General features: G+C 42.0%; 1 protein-coding gene across 3 annotated transcripts in view; it reads left to right on the top strand.

Annotated features, from left to right (window-relative positions):
• Positions 1-9814, top strand: part of TMX4 (thioredoxin related transmembrane protein 4) — a 70778-nt gene extending 60964 nt beyond the window's left edge. For all 3 annotated transcript variants that reach the window (XM_081556451.1, XM_081556449.1, XM_081556450.1), the window contains 2 exons: positions 3729-3792; positions 5424-9814. In XM_081556451.1, coding sequence (XP_081412577.1) covers positions 3729-3792; positions 5424-5788 — 429 coding nt within the window. In that variant the 3' untranslated portion in view covers positions 5789-9814. The remainder of the gene's footprint in view (positions 1-3728; positions 3793-5423) is intronic.
• Positions 9815-26119: the final 16305 nt, after the last annotated feature.

Genomic DNA, 26119 nt, shown 5'->3' on the forward strand with positions numbered 1-26119 from the left:
ACCCATACGTGTACATCAGATCACTCTGGCCTCATCACTTCCTGACATCAGCAACTGTGCTTTGAAGGATGGAAAACAACAAAGCTGTGGACAGGCAGAAAAGCCATGGAATATACGGACGGCAAACTTTTGCCTCTCTTATCTGGTCTCCGTTTCAGTTGGTGTAGATACTGTCTGAATTTTGTAACTTGGGTAAACCATTTTTTATTGGGTTGGCCAGTAGTTCATTTGGGTTTTCCCCAAGATGTTTTGGGAAAACTCGAATGAAGTTTTTTGGTCAACCCAGTATATGCTGCTGACCGCTTCCTAGTGCAGAGCTTCCACAGAGAGGGTCTCCAGTATCAGGAGGCGTAGCTCTTGCTCTCTATGAAAGATGGCAAATCTGTCTGCTCTCCTCTTTTAGATGCCTGGCTGTCTGCTAAGCTGAAACTTGAAAATCTAACTGTTGGAGGGAAGAGGAAGAGGAGGGTACCATTCCTGTATAGGCCCTGTTTGTAAACAATGCCATGTTTAGTGGCTCAGAAAGTGGCCCAGCACAAGAGAGTGGTTCTTTAGACTGGAAAATAGATCCTGAACTGATGGAATGAGAGGATTTTCCTCCCAATTTCTGGGAAGGATGACAGTGTAATGGAGTTATGTACTATTAGAGACATGAAACAGCCCTTAGTGGTAGACTGACTCCAGACTTGTCCTTTTGAGAGACTGCAAGTGAGAAAACAGTTAAGTGACTTGCCCAGGGTCATACAGCTGACCAAGTTGAGGCTGGTGTTCCATAAGTCTCTTCTAGGCCTCTCTTCTAGGCTGAACATCTAGCATTCTAGATGGCCCAGGTATCTCACAGGTGGGACTTACTCCCTTCCAGGCTTTGTTATAAATGCCAGTTATTTGTCACTGGCAGGTGTTTCTTCTTTCCTTTGAAATGTGACCAAACCAAAAATTTCCACTTCAGTTGGTATTAAGAAAGGCAAAACAAAAAAGAAAGTCACAAAAAAGCATTATGTTCAGTGAATAGCTACTGTAAGCACGTGGCTATCATTTGGTTTTCAGACTCTGTCTTTTCAGGTAGAAGTGTTTTCCTCTTTGTTGTTCACATCAGTTTAACAGCTTGGAGCTCCTCTCTAACCCATGGTGCTTCGTGCATCCTACTGCCCTGCACGTGGGTTTCCTCTGTCTGGCATTTAGGCATTTCTCTGGATCCAAGCTCCAACACTGTGGTCACCTGATGCAAAAAGCCGACTAACTGGAAAAGACCCTAATGCTGGGAAAGATTGAAGGCAGGAGGCGAAGGGGGCAACAGAGGGTGAGATGGTTGGATAGCATCACCGACTCGATGGACATAAGTTTGAGCAAACTCCGGGAGATCGTGAAGGACAGAGAAGCCTGGCGTGCTGCAGTCCATGGGGTCGCAGAGTCGGACGTGAGTGAGCGACTGAACAACTGGATCCAAGAGCCTCTGTGTGCAGCTTGGTGCTGCTTACACGAGTCAGACCGCTGGTGGTGCTCGTCCTCTCCTAACCATGTCCGGGGCCCCAAAGGCCACCTCTCTCAAGCGGTCATTCTGGATCCTTCCCCACCCCCAGAACTGGTTGTTGTCTCTGTATCTCTGAAGTATCTATCAAAGAGCTTTCTTCATTTTTTTATGAGTTCCCTGTTACATATTGCTTTACAACTTCCTTTTTTATATTTTTCTGAATCCTTCCCCCCAGATTTTAATGTGATATCTTAAATGTAATGAACGAAATATTAAGTAAAGTAATAAATGAATATGCAGGTGGTAATAGTCAAAGTGAGTTACTCATTTGATGTTTATAAAATTGAATCAAAAGGACCATGACTTTGGAGTTTTAAAATTTTTTAACCCCTTAAATTTATGAAGTACAGTTCCTATTTTAAAGATTGGGCAGTTGTTCACAGTGAAGGTGAAGCCCAGGAGTTAGTTCAGTGCAGGAGGACCAGTGTAGCCCTTCTCAGCAGGCGGCTTCCTCTTGCACTGGTCTCTCTGTGCTGCGCGGTACTGTGGGGAGGCCGTGGGGAAGGTGTAGAGAGCAAGGGACTCCCAACTGTCTCAGCCCCATTTCACACGTCGTCCCATCAGTTTCATTGCTGCAGCCCACAGTCTGGCTGTGGAACATGAACCAGAATGAACCTTCCTCTAGGAAGCTTGTAGTTTATCAAGGGAAACAGCTTATTAGTAGTAAGTAGAAAGTGAGTCAATGCTGCAATCAAGGTTGGAGGTGAGGCCAGTCAATCACTCTTTAAAATAAGATCTAGTTCACATCATTGATGTGTTTTCTCACAGTTTGTCCCTGTAGTAATTTCTTTTTATTATTATTATTATTATTTTCCCACTGCTTTTTTTTTTTTAATTGGAGGCTAATTACTTTACAGTATTGTGGTGGTTTTTGCCATACATTCACATGAATCAGCCATGGGTGTACATGTGTTCCCCATCCTGATCCTCCCTCCCCATCCCATCCCTCAGGGTCCTCCCAGTGCACCTCTAGTAATTTCTTGCGGCATTCTTGGTAATTCTACACCCTGAAATACTCTTCCACATAATCCGGGGTTTCCCACTGGTGAGGGACAACCCATATACAGACTCATTTTATTTATCATACTGTTGTTCAGTCACCAAGTCATGTCTGACTCTACATGACCCCATGGACTACAGCACACCAGGCTTCCCTGTCCCTCACCATCTCCCGCAGTTTCCCAAGTTCATGTCCGTTGACTCAGTGATACTATCCAACCATCTCATCCTCTGTTGCCCTTTTCTCCTTCTGCCTTCAGTCTTTCCCAGCATCAGAGTCTTTTCCAGTGAGTCAGCTGTCCGCATGGGGTGGCCCAAGTATTGGAGTTTCAGCTTCAGCATCAGTCCTTCCAAAGAGTGTTCAGGGTTGATTTCCTTTAAGACTGTCTGGTTTGACCTTCTTGCAGTCCAAGGGACTCTCAAGAGTCTTCTCCAACACCACAGTTCAAAAGCATCAATTCTTCAGTGCTCTGCCTTCTTTATTGTCCAGCTTTCACATAAGTACATGACTACTGGAAAGACCATAGCCTTGACTACATGGACCTTTGTTGGCAAAATGATGTCTTCGCTTTTTAACACAATTATCTAGGTTTGTCATAGCTTCCCTGCCAAGAAGCAGTCGTCCTCTGATTTCATGGCTGCAGTCACTGTCCTCAGTGATTTTAGAGCCAAGAAGAGGAAATGCGTCACTGCTTCCACCTTTTCCCCTTCTATTTGCCGAGTAGTAAAGGGACCAGATGCCAGGATCTTAGTTTTTGAATGTGGAGTTTTAAGCCAGCTTTTTCACTCTCCTCATCCATCCTCCCTCATCAAGACGCTCTTTAATTCCTCTTTGCTTTCTGCCTTTAGAGTGGTGTTATTTGTCATAGTAGGGTTTTTTAAAAGATCACTTCAGACTTGGCTAATAGTGTCTGTTTTCTTATACTTGCTTATTAATTCATCTGTTTTTAGTGGACAATGTGTATACATTTGACTTTGTGACCTCTGTTTGAAATTAATAGTGTTTTCCAGCATTATATCCACATTTGAAAAATAGAAAATTTTTAATTATACCCTTGCCTTGTTTTTTTGAGGACTTTTGACCAATTGCTCTGTATTTATCTATGAATATCTGGTTATAGAAGCAAGGCTTAACTTTAAGGTTGTTTGGTAATCAATGTCCTATTCACTCACTATAAAATCACTGTTTTCCCTCCAGGTCTTGGTAGTAATATCGGAATGTTTCTACTTGCCACTTCCAAGGAATTTATCTGAACATTCTGGTAAGTATGACAAATTTATGAGATAGAGTATCTTTAGAAGTCTGTGGTATGCCCTTCTGTGCTCATAGTGAATGTCCCCATGGTTTGCTGGTGACCAAACCATAACCACTACCAAATTCCTTGAAATGTGTTCTCTAGATAGATTTGAGCAAGCATTCTTTTATTTCCTCTTTTACATTAAGGAACATTTCATTTTGGCAATTACTTTTTCCCTTGAATTGTACGCCCTTCGTTAATCAGTTGACATGTTTTCCTTCATTCAAACTGGGATGAGCAAGGCGAGAGGGGAAGTGGCACTCACTGAGTTTCTCCTGTGTGCCAATAATGGCCCTGAGCCCTTTAAAGCAGTCTTCCCAAATCCTTTCACTACTGCACACTGTTTCTGGGGCCAAACACCCCTGGATTTCCATGCTTTTATTCCTGTTGTTTGCAGGAAGACTTTGTTTGTTTCTTGGCCATACTTGTGTCCTGTGGGATCTTAGTTTCCTGACCAGGATTGTACCTGCACTTCCTGAAGGGGAAGTGCAGAGTCCTAACCATTGGACCACCAAGGAAGTCTCCTTGAAGACTCATGAGACTTTGTAATTGTTGAATTTTACGTGAGTTTAACTAAATAAGCTTATATTTCTTTTTTAATTCTTAAAGTTTTTAAGGCTTTCAGACTTCCATATGTAATTATAAACTATGTTATGTTCCTTAGAATTCTTAAAAGTAACACAATCCCAGTTTAAAGTAACTTAGGGGAAAAAAGAAAAATCTATTAGTTTACAAAGCTGAAAAATCCAAGGATGTTTTGCTCAGCCCAAAGATGATAGGTTTCTGTCTCTGTGAAGCTGATTCAGTGGCTTTCAACAGCCCCAACTCACATTTTATCAGTTTAACAATCCCTGTAGAAAGAGAGAAAGCTTTTCCTCCTCACTCTGGCCAAAAATTCCTGGAAAGTACTCCAGCTGGCTCTGCTTAAGTCAGAGTTTGAACCAATCACCATGACCAGTGAGTGTTTCACTGAGCATTCTACAAGATAGATAACACAGAGAATGAGGAACCTTTGCCCTCCATGCCCCTGGGCTGTGCCCAAGTCAGGTTGGTCAGCGAGTCTCCAGAGAGGTGGAGATGCCCTGGTTGGGGCTAGGATGCCATCCAGAGATCCATCCTTTGTGGTAACATAGTTTTAAGATGGAGAAAGCCATCCTATGCCCCATTGTTTCTTTTCACAGCTAAATGCAATCGACTACTCAATGACCTTCTTAAAATTGAAGTATAGTTGATGGCCAACGTTATATTTATTTCAGGTTATATGTGTTACAATAGAATTGATTCATTATTTTTATAGGTTATACTCCATTTTAAGTTATGATACTGGTTATATCCCTTTGCTGTATATTACATCCTTGTATCTTGTAGATTTTATACCTAGTAGCTTGTACCTCTTTTCCTCTTCCCTTCTCTTGCTCCTCCGGTTGGTAACCACTAGTTTGTTGAGTCTGTACAAGCCACTAGTTTATATGAGTCTGTTTCTGTTTTATGATATTCATTCATTTGTTTTATTTTTTAGATTCTACGTACTAGTGAAAGCATTTTGAATGCCCATTGTTTAATCAGAGAATGTGCCTCCTCTCTTTCTTCCACAGAGCAGAATCTCAGGTCAGAGGAGGTTCATATAACCGAACAGTTGCAGGATGTAGAGGAGGAAAAGGATGATTCAAATGAAGAAGAAAACAAGGACAGCCTTGTAGATGACGAGGATGAGAAAGAGGACCTTGGTTACGAGGAGGAAGCAGAGGAGGAAGAGGAGGATGGCCCGGCTGCTGGTGTGGATGAGGAGAAGAGCGATGCCCAGGACCTGGAGTCCCTGAGGGAGGCCCAGGAGGACGAGGGGCCTGGTGAGGTGGAAGATGACACCCTGGAGCAGACCCGCCCGGCTGGCACAGAGGCGGAGGAGGACTCGTTGAGACAGCGCAGAAGTCAGCATGCTGACAAGGGCCCATCGGCCTGAGGACAGTGTTTCCAAGAATACAGACCAAAAGAATATGTTAACTTCCCCTTTTGTCTGCAGTTTAAACCAAATTCTTATTTTCTTTTAGAATGAGCAAGCTTCTCTTAAACCATAATCTTTAGCCATTTAGTCTCATGGCATTAAGCCTTATGTGTGTTAGGGAGAATCTTTCAGGCATGACAATCAGGATACAGAAAAACAAACATGGTGCTAGGGTCTGTTTGGGACCGGGGATGGACACATGTTTGTTTACTCGGGGCTACAGAGTTTACTTGGGGCTACAGAGTTCTGTCCAGAGAAAGCAGTCCCCAGCATCAGGAGCACTGTTATGGGCACAGACAAGGCTGCAGGCCCTTAAAGTGAAAGCAGGGCAAGCTGAGCACCCTCAGAGTGTAGCAGATATCTTGCTTCCTCTTGTTTGAGTATTTATTTTTGTCAAACTGTAAGAAACATCAGGCACATATGCGGGGTGCTTTTTAGAGATAGGAGTTGAGAGGGCCTTGGAGATTATTGCAGAAAAAAGCTTGGAAATGTTCCTAACTCTGAACCTCCCTTCTTGTGTTTTATTTCTTACCTTTAACATTTCCAGTTTTCCCACCATGGGCCTGTGGGCTCCCCACCCTCTGAACAATACTTCTTCATTGAGAGGACTCAGGCAGCAGTCAGCTCGATATCAGCTATATTTATTTTGCCTTAAGGGTTTAGATAATCAAGCACCACAGCCTATGAAGCCATGACTGCCAAGCTTCTCAAACAAAATGTAACCTTTGGAGATTCAAAAGGAAGTAGCAGTTTTACAGGAGAGATTTTGGTTGTTTTTAGCCAAAATGTAGTCTTTTTCTATTTATTTTTTTCAAAAAACCCCTTTAGCAATATTCTTTTTGAAGCCAGAAATCTCCTGCATCTTGCCAGTACAAGGTAATCTTATGAAGAAGACTTGAATACTGTGTTGTTTTGTTTCCATTTCAAGGGGTTCCCTGGCTCTTGAACCAGTTTAATAATAACTGAAAAGACATTTCTGGTTTTCCTTCAGTAATATGCTTTTGATGAATGAACTAATGAAAGTGTGTATCTGGAAATGAAAGGTTTGATTTTGTTTCCTTCTTCCTTAATCTTGTAAAGAATTTTATTCCTGTAAATCTCAATACTTAGTCTGCTAAAAGTAACCAGGGGGCCCGATGTCCTTTAAAAAATCCATCCATCTATCTGATTTATGTCTTAGAATAAATTCATAATATTAGATTCCAAGCTTATGAAAGGTGTCTAAAGTTTATCATACACCCCTTGAGTCCAGATGGAATAATAAGTAGTACAGGTTTATGGAATTCAAAAAGCTTCTGTCATTTTTTTCTTTTTAATTTATTTTTTATTGAAGGATAATTACTTTATAGAATTTTACTGTTTTCTGTCAAACCTCAACATGAATCAGCCACAGGTATACATATATCCCTTCCCTTTTGAAACTCCCTCCCATCTTCCTCCCCATCTCTCCCCTTCTAGGTTGATACAGAGCCCCTGTTTGAGTTTCCTGAGCCATACAGCAAATTCCCATTGGCTATCTATTTTACATATGATAATGTAAGTTTCCATGTTACTCTGTCATCTTTAAGACGAAATATGCAGTACAAGTACACTCCTATCTGCTGTTTAGATAACCCTTACCTTGTATTAACTTTGAACATGGGCTCACTAGAGGAGCAGGAGGTTCTGAAACTCTGCCCTAGTGTGGCTGAATAAGCGTACTGCAAGCCTCACACAAAAGGAGTTTTTATTCTGACAGAATCCAGTTTTTAGAGTTGGTTATTTTTCATGTTTCCCACTTAGTCACCTGATAGTCTCATCCCCCAGTATGATGACATTAAGAGTTGCTGATAATTTTTCTCTTTAGACAGCAACACAACCTCAAGTTTGAGGTGATCACAGAACTGACAGGCTGGGAAAACCTTGACTTGTGCTCACTTCTTGCCCGACCACCATCTGGGGCTCTGAAAACCTCCTCACCCAAAGCACCAGTTCCAGTGGTACCTCCAGGGAGGCAGCTCCATCTCCCTGATACCAGGAAGCCTTTCTGCAGCAGAGACAAGCTGAACCTGCCCTCTTGGCACTGGATTCTGTTTCTTTTCTAATCAGCTGAAACAAAATTTTCAAAGATAATTGAATTCAAGTTCAACAGTATGGAATAAGAAAGGCTTCATAGTTTGGCTTTTCTGTATGGTACTTCCCCCCAAGCTGCCTCCCCCATATTGAAATCTTTTTCTGTAAGTGAAGTACTTTACTAAAGGGGACAGAATGAAGAAATAAAATCTACTTTGGCTTTTTATAAATGTAAGGCCACTTTCAAGTTGGACTTCTGATAGTATTTAATTATATAATAAGAAAAGTGTATTTTCTTAGCAATACTTTTAAAAGAATAGAGGAAGAGGAGAAAACAGTTTGAGATGCAGATTCATTAAAAGTTGAAGTATTTGCTATGGGGACTGTTTTAACAGTTGTTTTTTTTAATATTCTGGTGAAAGATGTACACAATCGAATTTAATTTCTTTTTACTTGCAACTTTTAGGTTCATTTTAAGTACTTCTTGAATATAAAACTAAAGGATAATATCAACCCAAAATAATTTAAAATTATATTAACATTTCAATAGGAGTTGATAGATTTTTCCTGTAGGTAACATATTTAATCCAGAAGTCAAGTGCATAGAAATATGATTTTGATTCAAAAAATAAATTATCATACCTCCCTGTATTGCAATATCAGTTATTTAGTTATAGAATATCAAAGTTAGGTAAATTAAATAAACCATTCATTTGGGAATGAGTGCAGTGCCTTCTGTGTGAGAAGTGAGAGCAGAGTGCCTGTTCACTGGGTAGAGGGAAAGTTTGAAACCTCCAGTGACTGTTTCCTTGATTTCTTCCTTTTATTATTTATCTCTTGGCGAACGGCCCCAGCTTGCTTAGAGTTCTCATTCTGAAACAACATGTAGGCAGTCTACTTCTTTCTTTTCCTGTAAACTGTAAGTGTGAATGGATGAGAAGCTGGTTCATTCAACTCACATGGCTTGACACCCATAAGTACACACATGCCGCTTTATCTTGGCACAAGATCCCAGTTAGCCACAGGCCTCTCTGACTACAAGAAGAAATCCAAAATTACTACTGTGATAAAAAGCAAGCAAGCTTTGGTTAGGCTGACACTGACAGTGGAGAAAGCCCAATTTTGACTTTTATTGCCCAAATCCTTGTTGATAGCTGTGGTATTTCTACACGATTTGGGTATGTGTAATTTGGGTAGATGATAGAAGTGTCTTTTAAGGCAAGTACTTGGCATGTGACTTTTTATTACCAAGTCCTTTAAGAGTGAAGCCTGATTTACAGAATGAGAAACATTAAAGAGTCCAAAGAAGAGTAGAAATGATAAGACATACCTGAGCTTTTAGCCTAAAACCTTACATTGGCATGAAGTAAGAAAAGGAAGGGGAGATTGGTGCTTTTGTTAATGTGTATCAGTAGTTTCGTTATGTCCTTTATCTCAGTGTTAAAGTGTTATTTCTGCCAGTATTATAAATGAGTGGTTCACCCATCCTTTCAAATTTGGGAAAATAGTGATGTAAATCTTCTCTGCCAATAGAAAAGTTCCTTCTTGTTCAGTATCTGTTTACATCAGTCTACATTATGATCCCCTTTAGAAGATTATAGCTTATTTTGAAAACCAGAAGTGGAGTCAAGTCAGATTGATCTGGATGGGGCACCTTTTTGAACATCTTTCCTGAGCTAGGAGGTTTGCTTGAAAGGCCTTTGATAGTTTCAGATTTGGACACATGGCCTTCAGATGGCTTATTCTCAGTGAAACTTTGTGTGAACTGTGACACTGTATATATGTGACTCATACAACTTTAACATGTTTCTGGTGTATTTTAATCATATTTGTTACTAAGCAGTGCAAATGTAGCTTCTTCATGCAAATGTAGCTTTATACTAAAAATACTATTTATTTGTATTGCAATACATTATAAATTTGTTATTTACATTCTTGTAATTGTCTTAATTTTTTAGCCTAGTGATACTTATTTTTCTCTTCATCTGTATTTTCCTCAAATGGCATCAGCAGCAACTGGAGTAGGAGATCAAGCAGTATATGAGCCTCAAGCAGTACATTGCCTGAATTACAGATCACCTTATCACAGAATTGTATGTGATCCTTGAAGCTATTTGTTTTCATTTTATTGTAAATTTCCACTTGCATCAAAACCTAATGATGGTGATAACTAAGTAAAAAGAAAACAAAAGTTCTTTTTCATACAAGAAATTCACAGAAGTCATTTGCCTAGGCAGTGAAAAATATTACTTTGTTAAAAAGTAATTTTCATGTGTCCATCCTCCATCCTGTCTGTTCATTGTCTCTCTCTTCCTCCTCCTTGACTTGATGAATCCCGAACCCTTGCTTTAGCTTCTCTGAGAGGTTCACAAAAACTCAGGAATGAGTGCAAAGATCCACAGCTTCCTCCTCATCATAATTGTTTTGCCTATGGAAACTCGCTGCCCTCAGGTCCCCTCTTTCCTGAGGTCTGAAAGTGGCCGGTGCTGGAGCAGATGGCAAGGGATGCTGCTAACCCTTTGGGACACTGAGCTGACCTGGTCTCCTGGGGCATTCAGAAGATTGCACCTGACCCTTCCTGTCAGTATAGCAGTGGAAAAGCCCAAAGGACAGTCTCCCTCAGAGACTGGGGTGAAATAATGGAATTAGAGTTTTCATTTTTGAGAGATGTTAGGGACATGTGAGGGCTTCCCTGGTAGTTCAGCTGGTAAAGAATCCGCCTGCAATGCAGGAGACCCTGGTTCAATTCCTGGGTCAGGAAGATCCCCTGGAGAAGGGATAGGCTACCCACTCCAGTATTCTGTGGCTTCCCTGGTGGCTCAGATGGTAAAGAATCCACTTGCGATGCGGGAGACCTGAATTCAATCCCTGGGTTGAGAAGATGCCGCCCTGGAGAAGGGCATGGCAAACCACTCAGTATTCTTGCCTGGAGAATTCCATGGACAGAGGAGCCTGTCGGGCTGCAATCCATGGAGTCACAAAGAGCTGAACACGACTAAGCAGCTAAGCACACAGGGACGTGTAGTAAGAACAAAATGATTAAACTTCCATACAACCAAGTCCTTAGAGAAACTCGCTCAGCATGCTAATGGAAGAACATCCACTATGTGGTATCTTGACCTACTTGAATTTGGTCATACATCCTTGGTGGGAGCAAAGCCTACAGCTTTTGAAACCAACACTGAGATGCAATCTCCTTCTTTGCTGCAATCTTGGAGGTTCTTGAAACCTATTCCACAATAATAGGTCATGTCTTCTTAGGACATGTGACCCTCTTGAGACTTAGAACAGGATTAGGCGGTCTAGCCTGTGTTAGTTCAGTTCAGTCGCTCAGTCATGTCTGACTCTTTGAAACCCCATGGACTGCAGCACACCAGGCCTTCCTGTCCATCACTAACTCCCGGAGTCTACCCAAACTCATGTCCATTGAGTCAGTGATGCCATCCAACCATCTCATTATCTGTCATTCCCTTCTCCTCCTACCCTCAATCTTTCCCAGCATCAAGGTCTTTTCAAATGAGTCAGCTCTTCGCGTCGGGTGGCCAAAGTATTGGAGTTTCAGCTTCAACATCAGTCTTTCCAATGAACACCTAGGACTGATCTCCTTTAGGATGGACTGGTTGGATCTCCTTGAAGTCCAAGGGACTCTCAAGAGTCTTCTCCAACACCACAATTCAAAAGCATCAATTCTTTGGCTCTCAGCTTGCTTTATAGTCCAGCTCTCACATCCATACATGACTACTGGAAAAACAGTTGTTCCACATGGAACAACAGACTTCCAAATAGGAAAAGGAGTACGTCAAGGCTGTATATTGTCACCCGGCCTATTTAACTTACATGCAGAGTACATCATGAGAAACGCTGGGCTGGAAGAAGCACAAGCTGGAATCAAGATTGCTGGGAGAAATACCAATAACCTCAGATATGCAGATGATACCTCCAAGGAAGAGGTGAGTTTAGCATTTCTAAAACTTATTTGATAAACAACATTGAAGGAACAGAAAACTTGAAAACTCTCCCACCACAAAAACTAGAAATCTTGGCTAAACTGTAGCTGACATCTTTTTAAAGGCCAAGTTAGCCACTAAAGAAGGAAAAATTCACAGGGGTCAAAAATCATGAAGTCAATAAACATGACCTGGTACTAGGACTGCCCTACTAGGGGTGGTGGTGTGGGGGTGATGTTAGCATTGGAAGCCGTGGCTCTCGGTAACCAGAGGGTGTGTGGTTTTTTGACCACATAGCTATGGGATACAAGGTCTTGACTGTACCAAGGGGGAAAGTTGGAACCAAAACTGTGTAAAATTCCCAATTACATCTTCAGTGAAACAAAAAAACTACTCACTAGCACATGGCGAAAGCTTACCTGTCTTGGCCTCATCTGTGTAGAAAACGGTAGTCGTCCTTTGGAATCATAACTACAGGCCTGACTTTTACAAATTTAGGTTCAGATTTACATAAGCTTCATAGTCTCAAAAGGCCCCAAATCAAAGAATTTTCATAAATTTGGGGCAGGAGAGTATACTAGCAAAAGGAGGACAAAACTAAGTACTCTTGAAAACACTGTTGACCTGGCATAAAAATTCCATTGATAAAGCCCACTTAAAGATTAATTCACAATTCAAAATTACAAATTACATAAGGAGACTTGTCACCAGACACAGGATTAGATTTGCCCTGATCCCTGAGATAATATCAGATAAAAACTTTAAACTTTTAAAGCATAAAGGAAGAGGGCACTTTTTCCCCCTTAGAATAATGTATTTTAGTTTCATCCATGCTGCAGGTGTCAATAGTTCAATCCTTTTTATTGGTGTGTAGTATTTCATTTTATGAATATGCAACACATTATTCTTCTGTTAACAGACATGCAGAGTACTTCTAGGTTTTGGCTGGCCCATGTTATCTTCTGACTATGACATATTCCTGAATTACTTTACTATTATAGTAATCTTTGGTAGAAATATTGGAATGATACCAGAAATATATTCCTCAGGATTTTCCAAGGTTTGTTCTTATGTCTTACCTGTGTTCTGAGAAACCTGTATGAGAGTCAAGAAGCAACAGTTAGAACCTAGTATGGAACAACTGATTGATTCAAGGTTGAGAAAGAAATATGACAGGGCTGTCTGCTGTCACCCTGTTTGTTTAATCTGTACTTTGAGCACATCATGAGAACTGCTGGGCAGGATGAATTACAAGCCGAAATCAAGATAGTCAGGAGAAACATGAACAACCTCAGATATGTAGATGACACCACCCTAATGGCAGAAAGGGAAAAGGAACTGAAGAGCCTCTTGATGAAGGTGAAGGAAGAGAGTGAAAGAGCTGGCTTAAGGCTAACTATTAAAGAAAACTAAGATCATGGCATCTGGCCCCATTACTACATGGCAAACAGAAGGGGAAAAGGTGGACATAGTGACAGATTTTCTCTTCTTGAGCTCTGAAATCACTGGGGATGGTGACTGCAGCCATGAAATCGGAAGACAGTTGCTTCTTGGCAGGAAAGTGATGACAAACCTACACAGTGTGTTGAAAAGCAAACACATTACTCTGCCGACAAAGGTCTGTATAGTCAAGGCTATGGTGTTCCCAGTGGTTACGTACGGTTGTGATAGCTGGACTGTAAAGAAGGCAGAACACCAAAAAAATGATACCTTCGAACTGTGCTGCTGGAGAAGGCTCCTGAAAGTCCCTCGAACAGCAAGGAGATCAAACCAGTCAATCTTAAGGGAGATCAATCCTGAATATTCACTGGAGGGACTGATGCTGAAGCTGAAGCTCCAGTATTTTGGTCATCTGATGCGAACAAACGACTCAATGGAAAAGTCCCTAATGCTGGGAAAGATCAAGGGCAGGAGAAGAAGGCAGCAAAGGATGAAATGGGTGGATGGCATCCCCGATGCAATGAACATGAACTTGGGCAAACTCCAGGGAGATGGTGAGAGACAGGAAGGCCTGGTGTGCTGCAGTCCATGGGATTGCACAGAGTCAGACAGGACTGGGCAGCTGAACAACAACAACTAACTTTGATAGAAATATTGGAATGAATACCAGAAATATATTCCTCAGGATTTTCCAAGATTTGTTCTTATGTCACCAAAAGGCAATGTATTTTACCCCTACAGGCAGTAGATGCTGGAGCAGGTCTTCCTGGGGTGAATCCCAGGTCCACCATTTGCCATGATTTGAACTTGAGCAAGTTATCTAACTTTTCTGTGCCTCATCTTTACAGTGGGTATATTAAGGGACATTCACATCCATTGATGACATTCTAGACAATTCTAACCAATCCTCCTAATGAGGACAACTAGAAAAGCTACTTTATATATACATATACATGTACATATACACACATGCATATGTATACATATGAGAGTGTTAGTCACTCAGTTGTGTCCAACTCTTTGCAACCCCTTCATAGCCTGCCAGGCTCCTCTGTCCTTGGAATTCTCCAGGCAAGAATAATGGAGGGGTAACCTTTTATGCATTGGAGAAGGAAATGGCAACCCACTCCAGTGTTCTTGCCTGGAGAATCCCAGGGATGGGGGAGCCTGGTGGGCTGCCGTCTGTGGGGTCGCATGGAGTTGGACACAACTGAAGCGACTTAGCAGCAGCAGCAGCAGCAGCCATTCCATTCATATGTGTATGTAAATGTTCAGATAGTAAGATAGATTTTACATGCACACACATCTTGCTTAAGAGCATCAGAGTTTATAAGTTAATGAAGGATTACCAGGTCAGGATCTAGGGGAGACAGAAAGGTCAGGACTGTGATCTGGTGTTAGGGGCAGCTTTCTACTGAGGGCATTTGCTGTTTCTAGAAGTGGAGATGGTGGGTGTGTTGAGAGGCTGAGTGGTCTTTCTGAGAGCGCTGTCTCTCTGAGGAGTCAGAGACCAGCTAAGGACAGGATGGTCTGTTAACCCCCTCTTTTGGGCTGGATCTCTGAAAGGACTAACAGTAGAAATGAGGGTGAACTAGAAGCAGGCACAGCCTTGGTCTATCCAGTTCCTGAAAACAGAATACTGTGACCCAGAAGCAAATGCAAATCCTGGGAGGAAGAAATTGGTAATGACTGAGTTCTTAAGTTGAGTGGAGGACTCTCTTGCATTTTTCACTTTGCTGTGAGGTAGGATTTCATGATCTAAATAAATCCTGGGTCTTATAAAGCCCTGTGGATTATTGCATTCAAAGGACCATAATCTAGCGATCAAAAGTTAAGTCTGATTTCCATATATTCATTTCTTTCTCTGCCTCATTTAGCCCCAAAGCAATCAATCCCCTTCCACAAGCCAACATTATTCCCTCCTTTTAATTTCTAGTCTATCCCCAGATAATTCTCTCTGGTATTCCCAAAGACTGAGCATTAATCAATCTCACCTAACCTCCATTTTCCTGTCACCTACCACCTCTCCTTTCTTACTCTTTCGGGAGAAAGACCCTTTTTCTACAGATCCGTTCTGATAGAGATACCCCATCTCAGCTCTTAAGTTTCTTTCACTGTACAATTAGGCCATGTAGTCCAGGAAAGTTGTAAATACCAAAATGACATTGCCAGAATTTTTCTTGATTGTGAGGGGAAGTGGGAGAAAGGCTATGCAAGGACATGTGTCAAAAGAAACTGTGCTGATTAAACTTTCCATCTGCTGCCCCCAACTTCCCTGGCTCATACCAGGAAGATCAAAATCCCTGTCAGGGGTCTCTGTCAAGAGACACTGTCAAATTCAGCAGCTTCTGCCAATGTTCATCACTGGAGGCAGAAAATGGGAAAATTCACTAATGGAATTTCTAGATACATATGAGATTAAGTAACGAATCCCCCTGCCTGCCCAGAGAATCTCAGGCCCTCTGCTCCAGTGCCCGTTCTTCAAATAGGGAAATATGATTCATCTGACAAACTTCCTCGAGGCAGAGGCCCCACTAGATGCCCCTCTCCTCCATGGCAGATGGGGACAGTGGGCACACCTGGCCTTCCAGGTCCAACTGCAGAGGCGGAGGGTGAGCCCTTTGTGGACTCACCCCTGCTGATTTCTTTCTGGTTTCTACTTGTTGTTGGAAAACTACTGCACTGGAAGCACATTAGTGCCCACCCTGTGAGAAGAGCTGTCTTTCAGGGTCTCTGATTGGGACTTGGGTCTGTTTACACTTCCCTGAGAAAACTTCAGTGAGAGGGAGTATCCCTGCTGTAACTTCCAGGTACCTAATTCTGCTCCAGGCCTCTGGCATGAGCCCAACTAGGTGATTCTAAAGGCCGTAAATATGCATTCTTTATCCTCCACAGCCTAGTTCTCCTTCACCAGTAGTGAGAATTCATGAGGCTCTTGTTTCAAGGTTAAAATCCAGCAAATTTTTGCTCCCTCACTTAATTGTTCCAACCAGGAGGTTTGCCAAGCCTCCTTCCATCACCCTTGGCAGACAGGCCACCTTGCTTGGGCATGCTTTCTGCCACATATGGACACATCCTCTCAAAACCATTCTACATTAATTGCAGCTTGTATAGCTTCTGCCTTCCTAAGTCAGTCATGGTGTCAGATGTTAGATGCTATGCTGCTGCTAAGTCACTTCAGTCGTGTCCGACTCTGTGCGACCCCATAGACGGCAGCCCACCAGGGTCCCCCGTCCCTGGGATTCTCCAGGCAAGAACACTGGAGTGGGTTGCCATTTCCTTCTCCAATGCATGAAAGTGAAAAGTGAAAGTGAAGTCACTCAGTCGTGTCCGACTCTTCATGACCCCATGGACTGCAGCCTACCAGGCTCTTCCATCCATGGGATTTTCCAGGCAAGAGTACTGGAGTGGGTTGCCATTGCCTTCTCCGGTTAGATGCTATAGCATCTCACTATTTCTTTGTCTGTGCATATTTGTATCATTTTAGTAGAATGGTCAAATTACAACTATGTTTTTTACTTGACCCTTCCTTGGCGTGGTATTTCCCACAGATTTCTCAATGTTCTGGGGGCAATTATTTTGTTCTGGTGGCTCAAAATTCTGAAGTCAACTTCCACAGCAGCAGCCAGAAGCCAGATCCCCCAGAATAAAGCTATTCACCACCAGTGAAAATACTGCTTTTACCATCAGGCCTAATTCCCAGGTTTACAAAAAACATGTTTCCCTGTAGTTTCAGAGTTGTGTTAAGACAGGACACAGGGCACACTGTATGTGTGTACAGGACACACTGTGCCATTCCATAAGAATGAGAAGGGCTTCCCTTATGGCTCAGCTGGTAAAGAATCCACCTGCAATGCAGGAAACCTGGGTTCAACCCCTGGATTGGGAAGATCCCCTGGAGAAGGGAAAGGTTACCTACTCCAGTATTCTGGCCTGGAGAATTCCATGGTCTGTATAGTCCATGGGGTCACAAAGAGTCGGACACGACTGAGTGACATTCAAGCACTCAAACAAGCCTGCAGTTTCAGAGCTGTATAAAGACACATCTTGGACACACTCTACCATTCCATGAGGAAAAATGTTAGGGGAGAGTGTTCTGTGAGTGTTGACTGCCATACCTGTTGTTACCTTGATTTGGTGAAACTCTACTGTCAGATGACTTCCCACAAGAAGTGGCAAGCAGCCTGCTTCTTTCAGACTACTCAGATACTTGACCATAGTAGTTGTTGTAATGAAGAGAAAAATGAAATAGAGTGTTTTTCTGGCAGATTTGAGGAAGCAATTATCCAGCTTTCACAAGGGTAAAACTGCTTTTGCATCAGGCCTCAATTCCCAGGTTCACAAAGATATGTTTCCCTGCAGTTTCATAGTGGTATAAAGACACTCCTGGGACACACCATACCATTTCTTGAGAAAAGAAGTCAGGGGAGAGTGTTCTGTGAGTATTGACTGCCATACCTACTTTTACTGTGATTAGGTGAAATTGTACTGTCATATGACATCCAAGCAAAAAGTGGCAGACAGCCTGTTTCCTTCTGGAAACTCAAATACTTGACCATAGATATTGTTTTAATGAATAGAAATTGTGTTTTTCTGGCAGATTTGAGGGTATGATTTTTCAGGTTTCACAGGGAAAATATACCAATTTTGCCATCAGACCCCAATTCACAGGCTCACAAAAGTATGTCTCCCTGTAGTTTAAGAGCTGTGTAAAGATCCTCCTAGGACACACTGTACCAGTCAATGAGAAATTATGTCAGAATAGTGTGTTTTGTGATTGTTGACTACATACTTTGTTTACCTTGATAAGGTGAAACTGTAATGTCAGATAAATTTCCAGCAAGTAGTGGTAAGAAGGCTGTTTCTTTAGAAAACTGTTTAGAAAACTCAAATATTGACCAAAGTTGATGTTTTAATAAAGAGAAAAATGAAACAGTGTGTTTTCCTGGCAGGTTTGAGCCTGCAACCATCCAGCTTTCACAGGGGGAAAATACTGCTTGTTCCATCTGGCCCCAAATCCAAGGTTTACAAAAACATGGTTCCTTACAGTTTCAGAGCTATGTAAGTGCATACTTGGACACAGTGTACTATTTCATGAGAAAAGATATCAAGGGAGAGCGTTGTGTGAGTGTTGACTGCCATACCTGTTGTTACCCTGATTAGGTGAAACTATACTTTCAGATAACTTCCTGGCAAGAAGTTGCAAGCAGGCAGTTTCTTTCAGAAAGCATAAATAAGTGACTAAAATTGTTGTAATGAAGAAAAAAATAAACCAGTATATTTTGGGGGCAGATTTCAGGCTGCAACTAACCAGCTTTCACAGGAGGAAAATGGGCTTTTTAACATCATGCCCCTTTAACCAGGTTCACAAAAACACACTTTTCCTGCAGTTTCAGAGCTGTGTTAAGACACTTCTAGCGCACACTGTACCATTCCATGAGAATAGATGTGAAGGGAGTGTTTTGTAATCATTGATGATCATACGTATTGTTACCCTAATAAGGTGAACATGGAGGGTCAGATACTTCCAAGAAAGGAGTGGCAAGCAGCTGTTTCAATCAGAAAACTCAAATACTTGACAAAAGCTGTTGTTGAAAAGGAAGAGAACAATGAACCAGGGTGTTTTTCTGGCAGGCTTGAAGCACAAACTATCCGGTTTTCACAGGAAGAGACTACTGCTTTACCATCAGACCCCATTTCCTAGGTTCACAAAAACATGTTTCCCTGCAGTTGCAAAGCTGTTTAAATATACCCCTAGGACACTGTACCATTCCATGAGAAAAAATATCAAGTAATGAGAGGTTAACAGGCAGGAAGCCCAGGGGTCTCCAAACAGAGGAAATAGGCTCAAGCATCAGACTTTTGTTATGTCTCTCTTAAGTAGCAGGAGGAAACAAACTACAAGTGTTAAGATTTTTTCCCCTTCTCTATACAAATTTAAAAGGAGGTTTCTTTTAAAAATTCTGTGTTGCCATGATGACACCTGGCTCCACCTGAACTTAACTTTTCTCAAACCTTGAGCTAACGAATGCGTTTTTCTTATGGCAATGTTTTTCTTAAGCTGTGTTAATGAACCCTGTGTTTTTTACCCTAGACTCCATCTTCAAGTCGGTTCCACCTAAGACTCAGAACCAACTTGACAAACCAGTATGTTTTACTCATGCAAATGTTCTCTTAAGCTATGTTAATGAGACTGTATTTGCTTGGCAACCTGCCTTTCTTCAAGATTCATGTCAATCAGATTATGGCTTGGGACAGCTCACTTTGTGCCAATGTTATCTCAAAATGCATGTTGTGGGTGAGGGGCCTGGTGCCAGTCTCTGAGTTCTGAGATATTTCCTTTTTCTAATTAGCAGACTGCTAGTAGCTATATAGCATCCAGCTAAAGACTAGCAGAGGGGCAGCCTTCTGGTATCTATGTCAGAAGCTATATCTCTTTTATACTTTAATAAAACTTTATTATACAAAAGCTCTGAGTGATTAAGCCTCGTCACTGGCCCCAGATTGAATTCTTCTCCTCTGGAGGCCAAGAATCCCAGCATCTTTCGTGATTCAGCAACAACCTTTCAGTAAAAGTGTTCTGCAAGTGCTGACTGCCATACCTGTTGTAACACTAATTAGGTGTAATTGTACTTGAACCGTGAACTTCCAGATGTTCAAGCTGGTTTTAGAAAAGTCAGAGGAACCAGAGATCAAATTGCCAATATCTGCTGGATCATCGAAAAAGCAAGAGAGTTACAGAAAAACATCTATTTCTGCTTTATTGACTATGCCAAAGCCTTTGACAGCGTGGATCACAATAAACTGTGGAAAATTCTGAAAGAGATGGGAATACCAGACCATCTGACCTGTCTCTTGAGAAACCTGTATGCAGGTCAGGAAGCAACAGTTAGAACTGGGCATGGAACAACAGACTGGTTCCAAATAGGAAAAGGAGTACGTCAAGGCTGTATATTGTCACCCTGCTTATTTAACTTATATGCAGAGTACATCATGAGAAACGCTGGGCTGGAAGAAACACAAGCTGGAATCAAGATTGCCAGGAGAAATATCAATAACCTCAGATATGCAGATGACACCACCCTTATGGCAGAAAGTGAAGAAGAACTAAAGAGCCTCTTGATGAAGGTGAAGGAGGAGAGTGAAAAAGTTGGCTTAAAGCTCAACGTTCAGAAAACTAAGATCATGGCATCTGGTCCCATCACTCCATGGGAAATAGATGGGGAAACAGTGGAAACAGTGTCAGACTTTATTTTTTGGGGCTCCAGAATCACTGCTGATGGTGACTGCAGCCATGAAATTAAAAGACGCTTACTCCTTGGAAGGAAGGTTATGACCAACCTAGATAGCATATTTAAAAGCAGAGACATTACTTTGCCGACAAAAGTCCGTCTAATCAAGGCTATGGTTTTTCCAGTGGTCATGTATGGATGTGAGAGTTGGACGGTGAAGAAAGCTGAGCACCGAAGAATTGATGCTTTTGAACTGTGGTGTTGGAGAAGACTCTTGAGAGTCCCTTGGACTGCAAGGAGATCCAATCAATCCATCCTAAAAGAGATCAATCCTGGGTGTTCATTGGAAGGTCTGATGTTGAGGCTGAAACTCCAATACTTTGGCCACCTCATGCAAAGTGTTGACTCATTGGAAAAGACCCTAATGCTGGGTAGGATTGGGGGCGGGAGGAGAAGGGGACGACATAGGATGAGATGGTTGGATGGCATCACCGACTCGATGAACATGGGTTTGGGTAGACTCCGGGAGTTGGTGATGGACAGAGAGGCCTGGCGTGCTGCAATTCATGGGGTCGCAGAGAGTCGGACACGACTGAGCGACTGAACTGAACTGAACTGAACTGAATGGTCTAGTGGTTTGCCTACTTTCTTCAATTTAAGTCTGAATTTTGCAGCAAGGAGTTCATGATCTGATCCACTGTCAGCCCTCGTATTTGTTTTGGCTGTCTGTATAGCACTACTCCATCTTTGGCTGCAAAGAATATAATCAATCTGATTTCGGTATTGACCATCTGGTGATGTCCATGCGTAGTGTTCTCTTGTGTTGTTGGAAGAGGATGTTTGCTATGACCAGCGCATTATCTTGGCAAATCTCTGTTAGCCTTTGCTCTGCTTCATTTTGCACTCCAAGGCCCAATTTGCCGTTACAGGTATCTCTTGACTTCCTACTTTGCATTCCAGTTCCCTATAATGAAAAGGACATCATTTTTGGGTGTTAGCTCTAGAAGGTCTTGTAAGTCTTCATAGAACCATTGGACTTCAGCTTCTTCAGCATTACTAATTGGGGTGTAGACTTGGATTACTCTAGTATTGAATGGCTTGCCCTGGAAACGAGCAGAGATCATTCAGTCATTTTTGAGATTACACCCAAGTACTGCATTTCAGGCTCTTTTGTTGACTGACGGCAACTCCATGTCTTCTAAGGGGTTTTGCCCACAGTAGTAGATATAATTATCATCTGAATTAAATTCGCATGTTCCAGTCCATTTTAGTTCACTGATTCCTAAAATGTCGATGTTCACTCTTGCCTTCTTCTGTTTGACCACTTCCAATTTGCCTTGATTCATGGACCTAACATTCCAGGTTCCTATGCAAGATTTTTCTTTATAACATCAGACTTTACTTTCATCACCAGTCATACCCACAACTGGGCCTTATTTTCTCTTTGGCTCTATCTCCTCATTCTTTCTGAAATTATTTATCCACTCTTCTGCAGTAGCATACTGGACACCTGCTGACCTGGGGAGTTCATCTTTCAGTGTCGTATCTTTTTGCCTTTTCATACTGTTCATGGGGTTCTCAAGGCAAGAATACTGAAGTGGTTTGCCATTCCCTTCTCCAGTGGACTACGTTTTGACACAGTTAGAACACTCTTTTGTCCAGCAGACCCCAATGAGAAGGTTCACACCCAGCCTGTATCCCTGCAGTGTTCCAGCACAAAAATACAAACTTCGGGGGAATTGGTCTTTTCTGTGAGGGAAGTGGTGTCAACTTGTAATTCACTGTGTGGCCACTGGCATACTCATATGATGCCTTCTGAAGCTAGGTGTACTAACAGATGAGCGCCTAGTAAGGACGTCCAGGCACTGGGTTTCCTTTAGAAAAGTAACTCGTGCACTGAGAATTAACTTTGTGAAGAGACAAGCAGAACCTAGGAGGCTTTCTTAGGCGGGATTGAGTGAAACGTTATAGCTTTTTAGACTGTGTGAAAACTGTTTTTGCCAGTAAACAACAAATAAGCATTTAGACACCCAGCATATTTCCCCTCAGTGTCCCAGCACTGAAAATACACACTGGGGACTACTGCTGCTTTTGATGAAGGAAATGCTGTGAACTGGCTGTTCTCTGTTGGTGAGCAGCATACCCAAACAAGGAACATAAGTGTTCTCGGAGATGTGCTCTTAGGCAGGAGATCCATGCACAGTATTTCTTTCAGAGAAGGCCCCTGCTTCCACTCGGTATTAATTATGTTGTGGAGAGAATCAGAACACAAGGAGTTTTCCAAGGTTGATCTGTGAGTGAAACATTCTAGCTTTGACACAGTTCAGTTCCGTTCACTTGCTCAGTCGTGTCTGACTCTTTGCCACCCATGGGCTGCAATACACCAGGCTTCCCTGTCCATTACCAATGCCTGGAGCTTGCTCTAACTCATGCCCATCAAGTCGGTGATGCCATCCAACCATCTCATCCTCTGTCATCCCCTTCAGGTTTTCCCAGCATCAGGGTCTTTTCCAGTGAGTCAGTTCTTCACTTCAGGTGGCCAAAATATTGGAGTTTCAGCTTCAGCATCAGTCCTTCCAATGAATATTCAGGACTGATTTCCTTTAGGATTGACAGGTTGGATCTCCCTGCAGTCCAAGGGACTCTCAAGAGTCTTCTCCAACACCACAGATCAAAAACATACATTCTTGGGGGCTCAGCTATTTTTATGGTCCAATTCTCAATCACACCTGTACATGACTACTGGAAAAACTGCAGCTTTGACTAGATGGACCTTTGTTGGCAAAGTAATGTCTCCCTAGGATTTTCACATCTAGCATATTCCCCTGCATTGTCCCAGCAGTGAAAGTGCACAATGGGGACAAACTGATGTTTTCCATGAAGGAAGTGTTGTGAGGTGGTACTTCTCAGTGTGGTGGCATACCCATACAAGGAAGTAGGAATCAATGAGTTCAGGAGATGCACTCTTAGGCAGGAATCCAAGCACAGTGTTCCTTGCAGAGAATTCCCCAGCTTGCGCCAAGCATTATCTATACTGCAGAGAGAATCAGAACCCAAGGAGTTTTCCGAGGTGTGTTTTAGAGTGAAACATGTTAGCTTTCACACGGTGAGAACAATTTTTTTTTTTTTTTGACCAGCAGACCAAAATTAGCATTTTCACACCCAGAATATTTCCCTGCATTGTCCCAGCAGTGCAAATACACAGATGTTTTCCAGGAAGGAAGTGTTTTGAACTGGTACTTCTCATTGTGGTGTCATACCCTTACAAGGCAGTAGGAAGCAGAGTTCTACTTCTCTGTACACCAATGCCGAATGAAATCTCAGAGACAAGAGTTTGGGTGATGTAGAAAAGGATAGCTTTATTGCTTTTCCAGGCAAAGTGGGCCGCAGCAGACTAATGACTTCAAAATCAAGTGTCTCAATTTGGGGAAGATAATGACAAGTTTGATAAGTTTTATAGTAATTGTTCAAAAGAGGGCATGATCAGCTCATGGATATTATTCTGATGGGTTAGTTGTGAGGTAAGCAGAAGTCCACATTGTCAACCTTCACGTCCAACTCATCTTATGTCTATATGCTTGTGGGCAGCATGCCATCATGAATCAATAACTTTTCCCACATGGAAGGAGTTTCAATATCTGCAAAATAGCTCAAAAATGTTGTTGTGTGTATCTTTTGTTGGGGAAACAGGACCTTGCCCCAAGACTGCTCTTGGTTGTTTGTTTCTTCATAGTCTCCTGTTTCCTCTCTAATTAACAACTGCTTGAATCTACCCACTGGAACTCAGGGAAGGTCATGGAGGCTGAATGAAGGACTATAATCAAAGAAATAGGTGACACAAAGGCTTTGTGCCCACGAGCCCCACAAGGCCCTTAATAGTGTCAATTATGATTATTATAAAATATGAATTAAATGGGTAGAAGAAGAAAGAAGAGCTAGGGAAAGGGTGAATGGAGTGTAGTTGTTGTTAAAAAATTAGACAAAAATAAAACTAAACAAACAAAACCCAAGCAAGAATGGTAGGAGGCAAGGCAATGAGACATTTAAGAAACCAAGAGTGGTGAGTAGTTTTCAGATGCCAAACAATGTAGAGACCTTTAGGAAGACAAGAACTTGGACAATGCTTTGGGATCTGGCAATTAACACAGCTGCAGTAATTAAAAAAAAAAAAAAAAAGCAATGTGACTTTTAAAATAAAGAATAAGTGGGAAAGATAATTTGAAAAGTAGGTTAGGGTCTCCTTTGGAGAGGAAATGGGAGAGTAGGCAAGTTTGAATGTTTGGCTGGAGAGTCTAGACTTTATATTTAGGCAATTGCACAGCCTGAGAGGTATCTGAGTATAAGAAATCCTGATGCTGCTGTTTACAATAGCCAGGACATGGAAGCAACCTAGATGTCCATTGGCAGATGAATGGATAAGAAAGCTGTGGTACATTTACACAATGGAATATTACTCAGCTATTAAAAAGAATGCATTTAAATCAGCTCTAATGAGGTGGATGAAATTGGAGCCTATTATACAGAGTGAAGTAAGTCAGAAAGAAAAACACTAATACAGCATATTAACACATATATATGGAATTTAGAAAGATGGTAATGATGACCCTATATGCGAGACAGCAAAAGAGACACAGATGTAAAGAACAGACTTTTGGACTCTGTGGGAGGAGAGGGTGGGATGATTTGAGAGAATAGCATTGAAACATGTATATTATCATATGTGAAATAGATCACCAGTCCAGGTTCGATGCATGAGACAGGGTGCTCAGGGCTGGTGTACCGGGATAACCCTGAGGGATGGGATGGGGAGGGAGGTGGGAGGGAGGTTCAGGATGGAGAACACATGTACACCCATGGCTGATTCATATGAATGTATGGCAAAAACCACCACAATATTGTAAAGTAGTTAGCTTCCAGTTAAAAGAAAAAGAAAAAAAAAAGAAGATATCCTGGTGCTGGTTTGAGATGATATGACTGGATGGGACAGAGGGAAGGAAGGGCTGAGGCATCAGTGGTAGAATGTCAAACCCACCCGGATAAATGTTAGAATTTCATTGACAAGGGCTTAAAATTCCCATGTTGAGATCTCAACCACTCAGTCACTCCAGAGACTAATTCAGTTTGATTTATGTTTTACCCCACCTTCAAAAGAGCAACAAGGAGAATAATATGTAAATCCCCCAAATATTATACTTGCACAAATTGGAAGCAGTGGGCAGAAAAGAAAAGGAGGAGTTGAGAGGGGAATGTTGCAAGACTGAGGCAGACTCAGGCAGATGGAAGTTGCAGCTGTCAGTATCTTTTCAGAATGAAGGCTCCCATAAATAATTCTAGAAGACTCTGAGAATCTATAAATAATAAGTTTTATTTGAACCTCTCCTGCTGGAGAGTGCTTACTGAGCATTTAATCTCTGAAGAACTCAACTAAGCCAGCTTGTCAAATTTTATCATGATACTTCAGTGGCAATGAGAGCCAACCAGAGATGACTTGTAAACAACCCAGATCATTGGAAATACCTAGGGTTTGTGATCTGGTCAGCAGGATGATTAACACAACACTAGGGACACCTAAGAAATTTTGTAGTGTTGCTTCTTCACAGCTGGGAACCCAAAGCCAT

The sequence above is a fragment of the Giraffa tippelskirchi genome, chromosome 13 (assembly GCF_054371585.1).
Source record: "Giraffa tippelskirchi isolate mGirTip1 chromosome 13, T2T-mGirTip1v1.2.pri, whole genome shotgun sequence".
In the NCBI taxonomy this organism is placed as follows: Eukaryota; Metazoa; Chordata; class Mammalia; order Artiodactyla; family Giraffidae; genus Giraffa; species Giraffa tippelskirchi.